Genomic DNA, 17,422 nt, shown 5'->3' with positions numbered 1-17,422 from the left:
CTTGCCTGTACTTCTGAGAAGTATATGCCAAACAGGAGGGGCCCCAGGACAGATCCCTGAGGCACACTGCTCGTTACTGGTCTGGATTCGGACATAGATACCGCTACTCTTACTTTATGGGATCTGTCTGAGAGCCAGTTTGCGATCCATCTTGTGACATCTTATGATATGGAAGGAAAATGGAGTGCTCAGCAGAAGCTAGATAAATGTGGAAAGAACTTGCAAGTCTCACTCAAATTGTATTCTGGCCATGAACCAGGCTGGGGGAGCCCAGATAAAGCAATCAAAACCACCACACTCCAATGCCTTTGTAATGGTAACTTAACATTTGCAAAACTACTTTAGTGTATTGATGCACAAAGAAATACATTACTGAAATTATCAATAGTTTAGGTTTAGGCATATTTAATAACACATCCAAGGTTTCATGTTAAGCCCACACCTTTACCCTACTAACCACTTAATGCAGTTTTAATTTGTTTAATCTTCGCCATTCTTAATTTATGTTTCGATTCTTTACCAAAAATAGTTCCTAGTTTTTCACAATTACTCTTGCAAGTGTTGGTTAATTTGTTGTTGCCTTCCTGGCAGCTTTATAATCCAATAATTATTTTCTTTCTTAGCTTTTGTTTTGAGTATCCATGCCTAACAAGATGACTTTAGGATGTTACCATAAAGTTTGCAACATTAGTGTCACAATGAATAACACAAGCTTTATCAAATCAAACAATCCAAGACTTAAGTAAAGCAAACAAAACCAGAGTAATACTGTAAAACTGTAAATTTTTAACGATAAAAATAACCATATACATGTATATGTATACATAGAGAGACTGTACAGTATGTATCAGGAAGTACCCACAATCCTGATATTAACACGCTTCCCCACTGCAATAGAATGCTCCCTAGTATAGGTGCAGGGCAATCAGCAGGATTCAGCTATTGGCCTTGAAGCCAAACAACCAACTAGAGGAAAAGAAATGTGCCTGTCATTCACCTGTCTGTCCAAAAATCATGACAGGAAGGTAGTTGGTGACAGAAGGCTTAGGGTATTTGGATGCAAGCACTCAGAGATATCTCAATGAGAATGCCTATGTTGATACATCAAACCAAGTGGGGGATTACAGCACACAAGTTGTGCTACTCATTGCCCCCTCTTTCACTCTTGGAACATACAGGCAACAATGGAAGTTGGCAAGTCCTCCTTAAGTTTTGCAGGTGAGGCAAGAGGCAGAAAAAAAAAAACAACAGAGCAAAGTACATTTTAAAAGAGAAAAAGGTGAGCATCTGACTGTTCCAGGATTCTCAAATGATTATCCCATGTGCTTTGACATTAACTCTGCTTACCCAATGAAATCATATTTTCGTAGTTTTGTATCATCACTGCCCTGTGCAGCTCCTTCTGCTGATGGCTTAATATAGCCCACTCTTCATCAGTGAAACTGATGGCAACATCTTCAAAACTGTCCGGTACCTGAAATTATATCCAATATTCACTTAATGGTTCTTTGTTCCACCACATGCATTCAGGATAATCACTCAATTTGACAAATCACAGCTACTGCGGACAATGAATGAAAACAAAGAAGTCAAACATGGCTGGGCAAAAAGTTACACTTTAAAAGGAAAAAAATAAATAAATAAAATAAAAACAAATGCAGAAATACTTTCTAAAGTATAGTACAAATGGAAGTTGCATAAGATTCTTTAGATCTGGAAGTCAAACCAGCAGCTGAGTAAATTAAATACTTAACGGTTTGACTTCCAGCTCTAAAAATCATACACAGTAACTTCCAGTTGTCTGAATGTTTACCCATTAAAACAATATCAGTGGTAAATGCTCAAAGGGAGCACATAAAGCTATGAAATTACAACATCTGGTAGTGTCAGTTTGCCTGCTGGTAAGTATATAGAACTGTAATGGAATATGACGATGTTATTCAGTTCAGCTTGGCTCGTGTTTTTATGTAATTTAGTTTTCTCTAATAATCGGTTCCTATTGTTGACAAAACTGTTTAAAAAACAGTGCTTACTCTCCCTATATAAAAGAACCTTGAATTCTTTTAAAGTGCCATTAATGTTTACAGTCTGTGTGTTCATTCAGTTATTAACACCAGTGGGGTTTGCAGTATCACTGTTTGTGTGGATCGCAGTACCTATCTGTGACAGTAATATTTGTGTGAATCGTAGTACCTATCTGTGACAGTAATATTTGTGTGGATCGTAGTACCTATCTGTGACAGTAATATTTGTGTGGATCGTAGTACCTCTGTATGACAGTAATATTTGTGTGGATCGTAGTACCTATGTGTGACAGTAATATTTGTGTGGATCATAGTACCCATGTGTGACAGTAATATTTGTATGGATCATAGTGCCTGTGTGTGACAATAATATTTGTGTGGATCGTAGTACCTATGTGTGACAGTAATACAGTGATCCTTATTTTTTAATTCATCTACAGTATTAATACAAAGCTGTGAAGTGAGACAGAAGTACCACATTAATGAACCACTGTATTTTCTCCTTGGTGATATAACTAAATAACACCTTACCTGAAAAATAAGCCGACTTCTTAATTCAGATCCACATATGAATGATTAAAAACAAACTGTGAATACTAAACAAAAGCTAATCAATGGATGTCTACAATTTTTTTTTATTTGCCAAAGTACACAAACCTGTGACTAGATCTTGAAAATGCACTAGTCACAAGTTTGTACAAAATGGATGCTGGGTGTATTCTCCGCACTAAACTGCTCTCCTGCTTATAGCCTGGTTTTCAGGTATGGAATGAAGGGTAACTTACCGCTTTTACATTCATCAAAATGGAAAAATGGCAAATGAAGGAGGGAATACTATCTAAACCCATAGCTGAAATGGAGAATGATGGGAAGGGGGAACCTTCAATCCAATCCATTTGGTGGCTGAGGCTTCAGTCACCCATGGTGTAGCCTCATTAAGTACACCTGCTCTGCTCTGCACACAGCTCAAAAATTACAGTTGTGTACACTTACCATAAATGTAGATGTTCGAGTGTATTCACTATTGCAGTCATCACATTTGGGTTATCTGTTTGCAGTAGCCCTCAGTCGGCCTGATTATTAAAGTCTTGGGTCCTGCGTCAGTTACTGTCTCATCTTCCATGACGTCAGGTAGTCAGGGGTATAAAGCATGCAGCCGATGCCACTACATCAATTTTTCTTGCCCCAGATGTCAGGTGCCCCCATAATGGGGAGCAATTTTATACAAGGTTACACCTCCAACAAAAAGCAAATACATCAGAAAGCTTTAAGCATAGCAAGCAAGAACAGATGTATAGTCAATAGAAGTCAAGGGGCTGGCGGGGGGTTAACCAGGACTGCAACAGTGAATACACTTGAACATCTACATTTACAGTAAGTGTACACAACTGTACTATGTTCTTCATGTTTCACTGTTGCAGTCGATTCCCAAAGCTAAGGATGGGAGGAGGTAATTAGATAGCATTAGGACCAGCTATAAGGCCCTGCAAGACTGCAGTGGCAAAGCCAGCTCTGGATTTAGAAAAAAATGGCAAGTGGTAATGCTTGGTGAAAGTATGTACAGAACTCCAGGTAGCAGCTTCTAGGATGTCCCTGGTAGGGACACCTCTGAGAAATGCTGTAGAGGTAGATGCAGCCCTGGTTGAATGTGGTCTTATCCCCTGTGGGGTAGGTTTTCCATGGTGCTTACAGCAGAAAAGAAAGCAAAGGCCTATCCACTTAGAAATGGTTTGCTTTGAAAGGGCCTTCCCCTCTGCCCCTGCAGCAAATGCGACCAGCAGCTGCTCAGATTTCCTGAGAGGCTTAGTCCTGTCCAAGTAAAATCTGAGTTGTCTGTGCACGTCCAAGGAGTGCAGTATTCTTTCCCCTTTGTTCTGTGGATTGGAAAAGAAGGTTGGCAAATGAATAGACTGATTAAGGGCTACACTGGATACCACCTTGGCCATGAAGGAGGGATTGGTCCTGAGGGACACCCTGTCCGCATGAAAGATGATGAAAGGCTCCACTGCCATGACGGCCTGTAATTCAGACACTCTTCTAGCTGAAGTGATGGCTAGAAGGAAGTCTGTTTTCCAAGAAAGGAATTTCAACTTTGCAATTGCAGCTGGCTCAAAGGGAGGTAGAGTGAGCTTTTCCAATACAAAGTTAAGGTCCCAGCCTGGAGTAGGGGCTCTCCTGGGTGGTCTTAAGTTTTTGGCCCCTCTGTGGAATTGCTTCAGCAGAGGATGAGAGAAGAGGGGTGGTTCTGTATTGTAATGAGCTGAAGTGGCTGAGGCATGAATTTTGATGGAGGAAAAAGAAAGGCCCTTGTGTAGCATCTCAGTTAAGTATTGAAGAATAGGTTCATAGGTTCATAGGTTCATACTAGGCTATCTGCCCAAGGGCATTTATAAGCCTAGCCCATAGTTATGTGGCTTTCGCCACCCCTTTAGTTTGAATAAAAACTATGCCTATCATTTTTCTGTGCCTCTGTCAAGCAGTGACACTGAAGTAATCCCTGGGGTATATCTGCGATCTCCCATCCATTGGTCAAGATTCCTCTTGAACAAGGCCAGCGAGGTGCTCTGCCTCACATGTACCGGGATTTTGTTCCACAGCATAGGGAGTCTCTGGGTGATGAATCTGTCCCTCCAGCACGTTCTATTTATAACCGTGTCAAGGTTTAAGTCTCCGCCCTTGTGGTTCTGAGGGATCTAGATTTTTGAGGTGAAGCATATTCATCAAATCTGGGTTTGACATGGCCTTATATGTCAGGCACAGGTCACCTCTGAGCAAGCGGTATGAGACTGAATAGAGCTGGAGTTCTTTCAGTCGGGCAGCATAAGACATATTTTGAGACCCTTTATCCTTTTGGTGAGGAACTTTTGGGGCCTTTCAAGCTGCAGCAGGTGTCTGGTCAGATACATTCGAGCGGGCATTGTACTCAATCATAAGTCTAATGAGTGATGAGTACAGGGGGACGATGACCTCCCTTGATCTAGATGTGAATCCCTTCATGATCAGGTGGGCGATATAGAAGGTTTTCCGAACTACTTTAGCAACATGAGTGTCAAACGAAAGGCTACTGTCAACTTGGGTCCCCAGATCCCTGATGACTTTTTCTGTGCTCAGTGGATTGCCACCTATATGGTAGCTAGGGGTAACCTTGTTTTTTCCGAAGGGTATGACTATGCATTTTTTGGCGTTTAACTTCAGGCCATGGCTCTGGCACCAGTTATCCGTTTCTGTGAGGGCCTTCTGGAGGATATCTGTGTCAGATGTGTTTTCGACTATGGCGCCCAGTTTGCAGTCATCTGCAAACTTTGTCAGCCATAACCCTCCTGTGTTTGCTTGTACTTCAGAAAAGTAGATGCCGAACAAGAGTGGACCCAGGACTGAGCCCTGTGGGACACCACTTGTGACAGGCTTTGAGTCTGACATGGCGCCAGCAACTCTGACCCTGTGGGTTCTGTCACTTAGCCAGTTTGCAACCCATCTTGTGATGTATGGGTTTACATTCAAGCTGATGAGTTTTTGATGATACCTGAGTGGGGTATTGTGTCGAAGGCCTTTGCCAGGTCGAGGTAGGCTGTATGGACTGCCTTTCCCTCATCAATGGCCTTGGTGACTGTCTCGAAAAAGTCAACCAAGTTTAAGAGGCAGGATCTGCCTTTGACAAAGCCAAACTGGGTTGGATCCAAAGTCTGCAAGTTCCCTATGCCTTTATTTATGAGTTCCATTATGATCCTCTCCATGGCTTTGCAGATAAGGCTTGTCAAGCTAATGGGGCGGTAATTTCCAGGGTCTGTGGAGGCACCGCCCTTATGAAGTGGGACCACAGTCGCCGTGCGCCACTCCTTGGGTACGTATCCTGAGGTGAGGCTAAGATTAAACAGCTGTCCTAACTGTGGGTTTAATTCCTCATTGAGTTCATGAAGCACACAGCTGGGGACACCATCCGGTCCCATGGATGCTGTGTTTTTTGCCTTAGTGAGGGCAGTTCTCACCTGGGCGTTGGAGATGTTTGGGGGGGCTACAATCCTCTGGAATAGATATCTCTCCTTTTGGGGGGGGGGGGAGTTTGCACTGAACCTGTCAGCCAGTATGTTAGCAATGTGTGTAGGTTCAGTAATTTTCACATCATTTTGAACTAATTCTGAGCATATCTGGGAGTTTCCTCCTAGGTTTCTAACATAGCTAAAGAAGGCCTTATGCGATTTTTCTCTCAAAATTTGCCTTGGATGATTTTATGAGAGCTCTTAGTTTTTTACTTATAATGATCAAAGGTGTCTTACCTTTCAAGGATTTTGCTCTATCTTGTAGTAGCTTCCTCCTTTTGTTGTAGAGCTTGTTTATGGCTGGGGTCCACCAGACTGGACGCTTGCCTTTGGTACAGAGAGTCTTAGTTTTGTTTGGGATTGCCTGATCCATGCAGTCCTGTAGGTGCTGGTAGAAGGCATTTGTAAGTGATTCAGCGGTTTGAGTAATGTTTACCACTGGCTCAGGGGCCTTAAAGGAGACCACACTAGTTTTAGAAGTGTGAAATCGGCTTTTGAGAAGTTTTTCACTGTGGTCTTTTTGTTTCAGGTGGGGCGGGATGAGGACCTCCAGCGAGATTAGTTTATGATCTGATCTCACCAGTGAGGGGTATACTTCGGTGTTGAACATTTTGATCCCATGTTCGTGATGATGAGATCAAGTATGTTTTCTCCTCTTGTGGGGATGGTGACTAGTTGTTCCATGGCATTTGAGTTTATGAACTCCAGGAATCTTTGGGTTAGAGTGTTCGGGCTTGAGTAGTGTTCCCAGTCTATATTAGGGTAGTTGAAGTCACCTAGTATGATGGTGTTTGGAGATACATTTATCCCCTCCAATGTTTTCAGGAAGGCCATGTGAGGTTCCTGAGTTTGAGAGGGTGGCCTGTAACATGCTACAAATTGCAGAGCAGTCTTGCCTATGGTTAATTGCACCTGGATGGTCTCCGATGCATCGTGCGTTGCCACCAACCTTGAGGTGTGGGTGTCCTTTATGAATATGGACACCCCCCCTCCTTTCTTGGTGTTGTCCGGATTTTGGGGCCGGAACGCATGATATGAGGTGAAACCTGTTAGTGCTGGGGTGCTCTCAGGAGCCTTGAACCAGGTTTCTGTCACAGCACAGACATCGATGTTCTCCATATTGAGAAGGGCCTCGAGTGCGTGCATCTTGAGATTGAGACTTCTGGCATTGAGCAGCATTACCCTTAGTTTTTTTCCTTTTTGGTGTTCTAGGGTGGTAGGTTTAGAATTTGAGCCTTGCCTAAAAAAGGCACTATGGGGGTGGCAAGAGCCTTTGCCAATATCCGGAAGCCCAGGGGTGACAGGTGCAAGCCGTCCCTTGCGAAGCAGCGTGGCTTGTCCAGCATGTCATCCCAGGCAGACAGACATTGGATCCCCTTTGAATGACACCAGAATTTAAGCCAATTATTAAAGCTGATCATCTTATCACTGTATTGTGGCATCATTCTAGGTGAAGGTAGGATACTGCTCAAGGTCAGGGTCATACCTGCCTGGGCTACATAATCAGAGAGCTCCTTGATGTCCCTTTTCATGTAGTCCAAGGAGGTACGTCTCAGGTCGTTGACACCAGCGTGGACAATGACTGAGTCGTACTTGTACCTGCTGTTGAGAGACCTGAGTGCTTGCGTTATGTGGCGGATTCTAGCGCCAGACAGGCAGCTTACTGTGACCTTCTCCTTACTCAGTCTGGTGAGCGGGACGTCAATGTGTCTGACTATGGAATCACCAATGACAAGTGTGTCTGGCATTTTGTTTGGCCTTAAGGGCTGTGACTGTTTGACACTCTGACTGTGTGGTCTATGTGTTGCATGTGTTGGGTCGTGAGGTGGTAGTTGTTTGGGTGTCTGCTTTGGTGGCCTCTGCTGTTTTGGTAAATTTTTGATCAGAGCCTCCGAGTATGTCTTTGTGTGAGTATGTGTATGATTTGAAGTTGTGATGGTACCATGTGTGACTGGGTATGTATTGTGTGTGGTTACCTTCTCCTCCTGTCTGGTCTTGCCAGTCCTATGTTGAGAGAGCTCAGCCTCCAGTTTGGCTGTATAGTTGCATCTCTCGCATGTATTTGTGTTTTGTGGGAGAAGGAGAGGATTGTCTGTGTACATGAGGCAATTGTAACATTGCCTCAATATTCCCAGGTTCACCAGTTGAGCTGGAGAGGACACTAGCAACTGATCCCTCGACATACTAGAAGTAGTAGATAAAGAGACTTTCAAAGGACTCCGGGGGAAGTGGGTTTTAGGCTGGTGGGGTACTATCTATAATAAGAGTGCTTTATCAAGGTGCAAGTACTGTAGGAGTAAGTGCTAGGCTTTACAGATAGAGAATAGTCTACTTGGGAATCAAGTAGAGATGAACTTTTCAGTTATAGGATATGCTGGTTAGATCAGCAGTACAGCTCGAGGAAGGTAGTTCTAAGGGAAAATTTGAAGAGTGGAATTTAGATGGCCCGAATAGTTTAACCTTGTTGAATATGAGGTAAATTGGGTGCTGCTGTGCCCATCCCTTGAGTTTGGTTCCAAGAACAAAATTTTCCCATTTTCAGCATAGGATTTTCTAGTACTAGGCCTCCTTGCCTCCAGAATGACATCCATCACTTGCTTACTGAGGGATGGTAACGGAGAGATCAGGTAATTAGCCAGGTTGCCAGGTTCAGGGTTTGAAGCTGTGGGTGCAGAATCTGGCCCTCCTGCTAGGACAGCAGGGCAGGTGTCTGAGGCAGGTGCTATGGTGCCAGCAGTGACACACTGCGCAAGAGGGGGTACCAGTGTTGGCGTGGCCAGTTTGGTGCAATCAGTATTGTCCTTGGTTTGTCCTGTTTGATCTTTAGTAGTACCTTGGAGAGGAGAGGCAGAGGGGGAAAGGTATAAACTGATAGGTTTTTCCAGGTGAAGGACAGGGCATCCACTTTCCAAGCTTGTTTGTGGGGAGTTCTTGTGCAGAATTTGTCCAATTGGTAGTTCTGGGGGAGGCAAACAGGTCTATCTCTGGGCTCTGCCATTTGTTTCACAACATGTTGAATATCTTTGGTTCCATTTTCCACTCGTGTGGGTCCATGAGATTTCTGCTTAGGTCTGCCAGTGTATTTAGCTTTCCTGGCAGGAATTGAGCCTGTAGGTGCACTTGGTAGCTCAAGGCTGTGTTCCACAGAGCCATGGCTAGTCTGCAGTGAGAGTATGAGTGGGTTCCCCCCTGCTTGTTTATATACCACATAACAGTGATGTTGTCCATCTTTACCAATAACTGTCCTGGAAAAATATGGTCCTTGAAGGCTGTCACAGCATTCTGTACAGCTAACATTTCTTTTTGATTGATATGCAGGTGCATTTGACTTGGGTTCCATTTGCCCTGAATGCACTGCCCTGCCAAGTGAGCCCCCCATGCATAGTCTGATGCGTCTGTTGTTAGGGTTTGGGCAACAGGGGGTAGAGTGAATGGCAGTCCCTTGTTTTGGTGGCAGGCCTCTGCCCACCAAAGGAACTCTATCTGTAGACAAGGTATGATGGCAATCATTGATTCTAGATCCTGAGAATGTTGACACCATAGGCTTTTTAGATAGCATTGTAGTTTCCTCATATGCAGTCTTGCATATGGAATTAGTAGAATGCAAGAGGCCATGAACCCCAGGGCTTGCAGTATTTTCCCTGAGATAGCTGGGTCTTTGTGGCCCTTAGTTTGAAGTAGGCTGTCAAATGAACTTGTTTCTCTGGCGTGAGGTAGGCCATCTGGGAAGTTGTATTCAAGCTTGTTCCCAGGAATACAATTTGTTGGCAGGGTAAAATATGTGATTTCTTTTCATTTATGGTGTACCACAGAGAAGTTAGCAATTTCTTTACAAACGCCAGATGATTTAATAGTATGCCCTGGCTTTCTGCCAGAATTAGACAATCGTTCAAGTATGAGTATATTTGAATATTTCTTTGCCTGCAAAATGCAATGACTGGAGCTAGGCACTTTGTGAATACCCTGGGTGCAGTAGACAAGACAAAGGACAGTGCAGAAAACTGACAGTGCATGTAGCCTGCTCTGAAGCATAGGTATTTTCTGCATGATTCCCTTACTGGGATGTGCAGGTAGGCTTCCTTTAAATCCAGTGTTGCCTACCAGGCATCTTTGCCTAGCATGGGAAGCAGCTGATGAAGAGTTAGCATCTTGAACTTTTTGGATTACCAAAGATGTGTTTAGGATGGGCAGGTCCAGGATCGGACACCAGGAATTGTCTTTTCTGGGTACCAAGAAACATCTTGAGTAGAAACCTCGCCCCCATTCTTCTTCTTCTGGGACAGGTTGAATAGCCCTGATGCTTAAAAGGGAGAGAACTTGCTTTTGAGCCTCTGCCCACTGATTTGGTGGTAGGTCTGGCCAACCGTTTGGGGATAGTAAGGAGTGGAAGTGGAATCTGTATCCTTGGGAAATTATATTTAAAATCCATTTGTTTTGGGTAATGAGTTCCCAATTTCTTGCATGCAGGGTGATATATCCCCCTAAAGGAACAGTCAGTTGAGCAGGGCTTGGAATTTTTAAAGATAAGTCATTGAGACAATTTACCATAGGCGGGAGTCCCCCACTGCTTAGGCCTGTGAGTACCTTGGGACTGAAGCCTGGGTGTTCTGGTGGTTCTGGGTTTGGACTGAAAAGGCCTGGAAGAGGCAGGAAAGGACCAATTCTTAGAGGGCCAATGTCTACTAAATCTGAGAGGCTGTACTTGCAGGAAATCTTTAACAGTTTGCATAGATTTAGCTTTTTCCTCCATCTTTTTAAGTACTTCTTCTGCTTTGTTGCCAAACAGGCAGTCTTGGTTTAAGGGAGCATCCAGTAATTTAGCTTTAACATGATCTGGCAAAGACTGCTCCTTAAGCCAAGCATGCCTTCTAAGTACAGACCCAGTGACAGCAGCCCTGCAAGATGCCTCTAATGAATCAAAATCACATTGCAAAGTATGTTTTCCAACTTGTTCAGCAGAATGCATTAAATCCTGCAATTCTTTATTTTCAGCACAGTCAGGAATCAACATCATTTTCTGTACCTTCTGTACGAGAACCCTTTTATGATGAGGTTTCCATGTAGAAGGACTTCCTGACTACTGTGGCGATGTGACTATCAAAGGAGAAACTACTGTCCACCTGGGTCCCAAGGTCTATTATCACGCATTCGGTGTTAAGTAGATTGCTGCCTATGTGGTAGTTCATGGGTACAGAGTTTTTACCAAAGGGGATGACACTGCACTTTTTGGCATTGAGCTTGAGACCATGGCTCTGACACCAGGCATCTGTCTCAGAGAGGCCCTTCTGTAGGATGTTCACATCATTTGGGGACCTGACTATGGCTCCTAGTTTGCAGTCATCTGCGAACTTCGTTAGCCAGAGGCCTTCTGTGTTAGCCTGTACTTCAGAGAAGTAGATACCAAACAGGAGCGGTCCCAGGACGGAACCCTGTGGTACTCCACTCGTCACTGGTTTGAGGTCAGATTTGGAGTCTGCAACTTTTACAGTGTGGGCTCTGTCAGTGAGCCAATTGGCAACCCATCTTGTGACGTAGGGATTTATGCCTAGTTTATTGAGTTTAGCTATAATTCCAGAATGGGGGATGGTGTTGAAAGCCTTGGCGAGGTCAAGATAGGCTGTGTGAACCACTTTACCCTCATCTACGGCTTTGGTGACTGCCTCAAAGAAGTCAATCAGGTTCAGGAGGCATTATCTGCCTTTCACAAACCCGAACTGGGTGGGATCAAGAGTTTGGAGGTTACCAATGTCTTTGTTTATGAGTTCCATGATGATACGTTCCATGGCTTTGCATACCAGGCTCGTCAGGGTAATAGGTCTATAGTTCCGGGATCAGTGGTGGCTCCCCCTTTGTGAAGTGGGATAACTGTTGTTGTGCGCCATTCAGTGGGCACAAAGCCTGATGCGAGGCTATTATTGAACATGGTGCTTAAGTGGGGAGCCACTTCATTCTGAAGTTCGTGTAAAATGCAGCCTGGGATGTTGTCCGGTCGCATGGATGCTGTGTTTTTGGCTTTAGAGAGTGCAGCTTTCACCTGCGTAGTTGTGATTACATGGACTCTGCATTCTTCCTGTATAGATATGGGCCCTTTAGGGGGTGAGGGGGGGGGGTAAAGTTAGCACTGAACCTATCTGCCAGGATGTTGGCAATATCAGTTGGTTCTGTAATTTTCATGCCTTTGTGCTGTAACTCAGAGCAGATCTGGGTGTTGCCATTGAGATTCTTGACATAGCTAAAGAATGCTTTGTGGTTGTCCTTGGAATTAGTGGCAATTTTATTTTCAGAGCTAGCTTTGGAGGATCTTATAAGGGATCTCAGCTTCTTACTGAGGCTGACCAGGGAGCTCCTCCACTCATGGGATTTCACTCTCTTTTGCAACAGTTTCTTCCTTCTGTTGTACAGTTTGTTTATGGCAGGGGACCACCAGATTGGCTTCCTTTTTTTTTGGAGGATAGCGTCTTTGTTCTGTTTGGGATAGCACGATCCATGCACTCATGTAGGTGCTTATAGAGCGCATGTGTAGGATTCAGCAGTTGTAACTGTATTGTCCATCTGCATGGGTGTCATGAAGTTCACTACTTCTGTCTTAAGAAGCATGAAGTTGGCTTTGGAGAAATTTCTTACTGTGGTTTCCTTATTGAGGGGTGGTGGTGGGATGTGGATATCGAGGGTGATTAGCTTATGGTCGGATCGGACCAATGAGGAGTTGACTTCAGGTGTGGAACACCGGTCACTCATGTTGGTAATGACTAGGTCTAGGATACTGTTGCCCCTGGTGAGGGTGTGGATAAGTTGATCTAGGGCATTGGAGTTTATGAATTCCAGAAAGTGTTGCGCTAAGGAGTTAGTACATGAGTAGTTTTCCCAGTTAATGGTGGGGTAGTTGAAGTCGCCCATTATTAGGGAGTTTGGTTGAACCCTAATATTTTCCAGTACATCAAGAAAAGAGGAGTGGGAATCCTGGGGCATGGTGGGGGATCTGTAGCAAGCTACAATTTGGATTGCAGTTTTGCCAAGAGTTAGTTGCACTTGGATAACCTCGGATGCATTATGCTGAGCAACTAGTCTGGAGGTGTGGATATCCTTAATGAATATGGGCACACCCCCACCTTTGGAGTTTCGGTCCAGGTTAGATGGCCGAAAAGTGTGGTATGAGTTATAGCCTGGTAGTGCAGGGGTGCTCTCTGGAGTCTTGAACCAGGACTCAGTCACTGCACAGATATCGATGATCTCCATTTTAAGGAGTGCCTCGAGTGAGTGCATTTTGAAATTTAGACTTCTAACATTGAGTAGCATTACCCTCAGTTTTTGCTTACCTGTTCCTGTTATGGTGGTGAATTTGTTACTTGAACCCTGCCTAAAAAAGGCACTACAGGGGCAGCAAGAGCCTTAGCCAGTATCTGGAATCCTAGGGTCCTATCCACAGTCGAAGAAGCATCTCCGAATGGGTCTCAGTAGAGGCCTGTGAATCTGAAGTAGCGGGTATCAGGGACTGCAAAAGCACCTCACTGAGTACCGGCAAATTGGCGACTAGCTTAGGAGAAGCGTCATCGGCAGCTTTGGACCTATGTGGTCTGTCTCTGTCTTTATCTTTGAGTTTTTTCAGAATGTCGGTAGTCAGGTGGCTTACTGAAGGCATTTCTGGATAATTGAACAGCGTACCAAAATATTTAGATTGCGTAAATGAAACGATGGTGAATAGAATGAGGTTTGAATAAGGCACAAAACCAACAGCGAGGTACATCGTGGTCTGGGTCTAAGCAAAGAATGCAGTACGAATGGAAATCTTTATGAGGTATTTGCTTTCCACAAGAAATACAATTGTTAACTTTTACTGACATTGGTTTAGAGCAAGAAAAAGGATCCCCAATGGGGTACTTAGCTTAGTTGAAGACTTCGGATCTGAAACTCAAAAACGAAAATTTCAGGAGTCGGCTGACCGGCACTTGCGAACTGCTTCTGCTTCGGGCACCGCACTGCAAGAAAGACTGGTGTAATGGTGTCGGCTGCATGTTTTATACCCCTGACGACCTGACGTCATGGAAGAAGGGACAGCAACCGATGCAGGACCCAAGACTTTGATAATCAGGCCGACGGAGGGCTACTGCAAGCAGATAACCCAAATGTGATGACTGCAACAGTGAAACACGAAGAACATCTGTAGCAAAATACACATGCTCCTGTTTATACTGCATTCCACAAGTCATTTTTATAACCAGAAGATATGCACTAAAAAGACAAAATTACAGCATATTACTTATTTATTCCTTGTGTACTAGGCTAGTGGCCTGCTCACATAGGAGACATGTGGCGGTATTTATACTACTTGAGGACATTTGGCCAGGACACTGAGTAGCCTGTTCTCATAGGAGACATGGTGGTATTTATACTACTTGAGGATATTTGGCCAGGACATTGAGGAATTTCCCCTATTCTTTGATTGGTGCCAAGGGGGGATCTTTTATATCCATCTGAGCTACCACCAGCTCAAGTAGATGGTGCTGGGCCTCGATTTAATGTCTCATCGGAAGGACAGCACACTCAGGAGTGCTTCAGTTATGAAGGATTATATAACCATGAAGGACTTCTATAAAACTGGTCTAAATGGTAGACTGAATTTAAAAATAAGTATATAAAAAGTGTTTTGTTAAGAAATCGAGAAAAAATGAAGGCATTATTATTTAGATGGACATTACTTACAAAGGAGCAGGGAGGAGGTATATGCATACTTCAGCAAAATAGTTAAGGAAAATATTAGTATAATGAGTGAAATTAAAAATGTAAAAGAGGAGGGAAAAAGAACACATGAGCAAATTATGGGTATTCTATACAGCAAGTGGGAAATATGTACAAGAGTAAAATGAAGTAAAATAAAATAAAATGGAAAGTAAAATTTCCAGGACAAATTAAAGAAGGATTTTAAAAAATAAACTACTATTAGTGAATTGTATGAAGTGCTTAGGAAGGTAAATGTTAATTCAGTATCAGTCCCAGATGGTACTGGGTATGGAATATACAAGAAATGAATGGACTGGCAAAGTGAATATTTTGTAAATGTACTGAATGAATCGCTGAATGAAGGGTTTGTTTATGACGAGCTATGTAGTGGGATATTACATTTTATATGGAATAAATTTGAGAAGAATGAAATAAAAACACTGACGCATTACACTAAACAATATAGATTACATTTATGAGAATAACACAGAAGAGAATGGAAGGATGAGGGATATTATGGAAGAAAGTATATATGGTATAAAACGAAAGGGATATCAAGAATTGTTACTGGTTGTGAGAGCAAATGTGGATAACATTATAAGTAAAAGGGGGGATGTGATACTTAACTTAAGATGATGTTAGCAAGGCATTTGATACAGCAGGGCATGATACTTTGTGGGATGTTGTGGAGAAGCACAAAATAGGTAAGAGAATTAGGAGTGTATGCATGTCAGCATATCAAAGTAAAAGACAGAGTGTCAGTAAATGGGTGGCTGAGTAAAGAAATATGTATAATGTGTGGTGTAAGACAGTCATGTTCCATGAGTGGAACATTGTACTGCTAATGAATGCACAGTGAGTGAAGTAGTTTATAAATGAAAGATGATAGATATGTGATGCAAAAGGCTGTGGCGATTCCAATAGTTTTGACATAAGCCGATGAAATACTTGCAGTTGCTAAGAACAAAATATGGATGAGGGAAACAGTTTGAATGGATGTTTAAAGGAAATGGGAATGATCCTGAATAATGATTACAGTAAGGGTTTGAGTGATATGTCAAAATTGGGAGACGTGTATTTTTTGATGAATGAAATACGCTTGCTAAGAATAACATTTGGGAAAAAATAACGTAGTTGTGATGCAATATGAGGGTTTGATAAAATAAATTAAAGAAGTGCATCTTCTGTGGAGGATCTTTAGTTTACATTCAGGGAAAAGGCTTATCTGGTGAATTCTGTACAAATGGGAAAAGAGCATATATCTCAAATGTTTATATGAGCCCAGAACAATATGAAAAATAAATTGTGCAATTATTGTTTTCATTCGTATCGGATTCAATATTAAACGCAGTGAAAGAGGTGTGTTGTGTACCAGTGAAGATGAAGGGGGAATTGGGGTCACTAAATCTGGTTGTTTATTCTGCTTCTTTAAACTTGTACAGGGTATTAAAGTGGCTAAAGGAAGAGGCTGAGAATTTAATAGAGAGAAATACAAATACAAAAAATCTGGGAAATGAGAAGAAAAAGAGAAAATGACTATGTAAATGAAGAAATTAAAAATTAGCGGGAAAAAATACTAACATGGAAAATAAAAAATTATGATATAGAGGAAGATAGAACAATGTGGTATAATAATGTGATAAAACAATATTATTGCATAAATTATTTATTTATTTATTTATTTTACATTTGTTAACCGTGAGAGTCCGACTGGATACATGTCCATTTTCAGCGGAGGCCCGGGGAGAAAAGCTCAAAGTACATAACAGACATATGAACATTGTTAATGCAAAAAAAGGAAGATAGTCGAGTTCTAAATACAATATAAAGATACATCACATCTTGGGAAAAAAAAACAACAGCAGCATATAAAAAAAAAAAAAACATAGGTCAGTTACAAAGGCCTTGTTAAAAAGCAGTTAAGGATAGTGAGGTAAGAGAAGGGTAAATGATAGTGGTTAATCAGGTTTGGAACAGGGACATTGCCAGACAGTATTGAGATGGGGTTTAAGCTTTTTTGAATTGTAGGAGTGAAGGTTCTGAGGTGAGCATGGTCGGTAGGGAGTTCCACATTTTACCTACAAAGTTTGAGAATAGAGAATCCCCAGCAGAATTATTGGCTTTGGTAGTTTGAGCTAAGATCTTATTGGAGGAGCATAAAGATTGCAGGTTAATATAGGGGTGAATGATGTTTTTCAGAGCTGGTGTTTTCTCTGGGTGATACAGTATCTGGTGAGCCGTTGAGTTGGTTGAAATGGAGTTGGCTGGAAAACTCTAACCACCCTAGTTGCTTCAAGTTAGTGCAGTGGTGCATTCTAAAGGTGGAATTTGTGGCAAATCTAGCTATGTGATTGTAACAAGAAGCAAGTTTGTTAAGGGTTGTCTTGTTTAGGTTTGTAAAGAGGGGAGGCATAGAAAAGAGTTGATAGTAGGTGTGTGCTGGCAATTGTAATTTTAGCGTGAGGAGTGAGAAAGTGTTTTACTTTATAGAGAGAGCCAAGCTTTTTATTGACGGTTTTGATGGTAAGATTGAAATGGGTGTCAAATTTAAGGGAGTTATCAATGGTAACACCTAATAGCTTTGTGTGAGCTTCTGGTGATATAGTGATTCCATTGGAGGATGTAATAGAGAAGGTGGGGGGA

At 42.6% G+C, this 17,422-nt stretch overlaps 1 protein-coding gene across 1 annotated transcript in view; it reads right to left on the bottom strand.

Annotated features, from left to right (window-relative positions):
- LOC122809484 (zinc finger protein 595-like) overlaps positions 1-17,422 on the bottom strand; it is a 224,113-nt gene that overhangs the window by 124,520 nt on the left and 82,171 nt on the right. Inside the window, exon 2 of the mRNA XM_044081034.1 lies at positions 1,348-1,474. Within this exon, the coding sequence (XP_043936969.1) occupies positions 1,348-1,474 (127 nt within the window). The remainder of the gene's footprint in view (positions 1-1,347; positions 1,475-17,422) is intronic.

This window comes from Protopterus annectens, chromosome 1.part1, assembly GCF_019279795.1.
Source record: "Protopterus annectens isolate FY-2018-M chromosome 1.part1, PAN1.0, whole genome shotgun sequence".
In the NCBI taxonomy this organism is placed as follows: Eukaryota; Metazoa; Chordata; order Ceratodontiformes; family Protopteridae; genus Protopterus; species Protopterus annectens.
The sequence above is the reverse complement of the archived record's forward strand: the minus strand, read 5'-3'. Positions and strand labels throughout refer to the sequence as shown.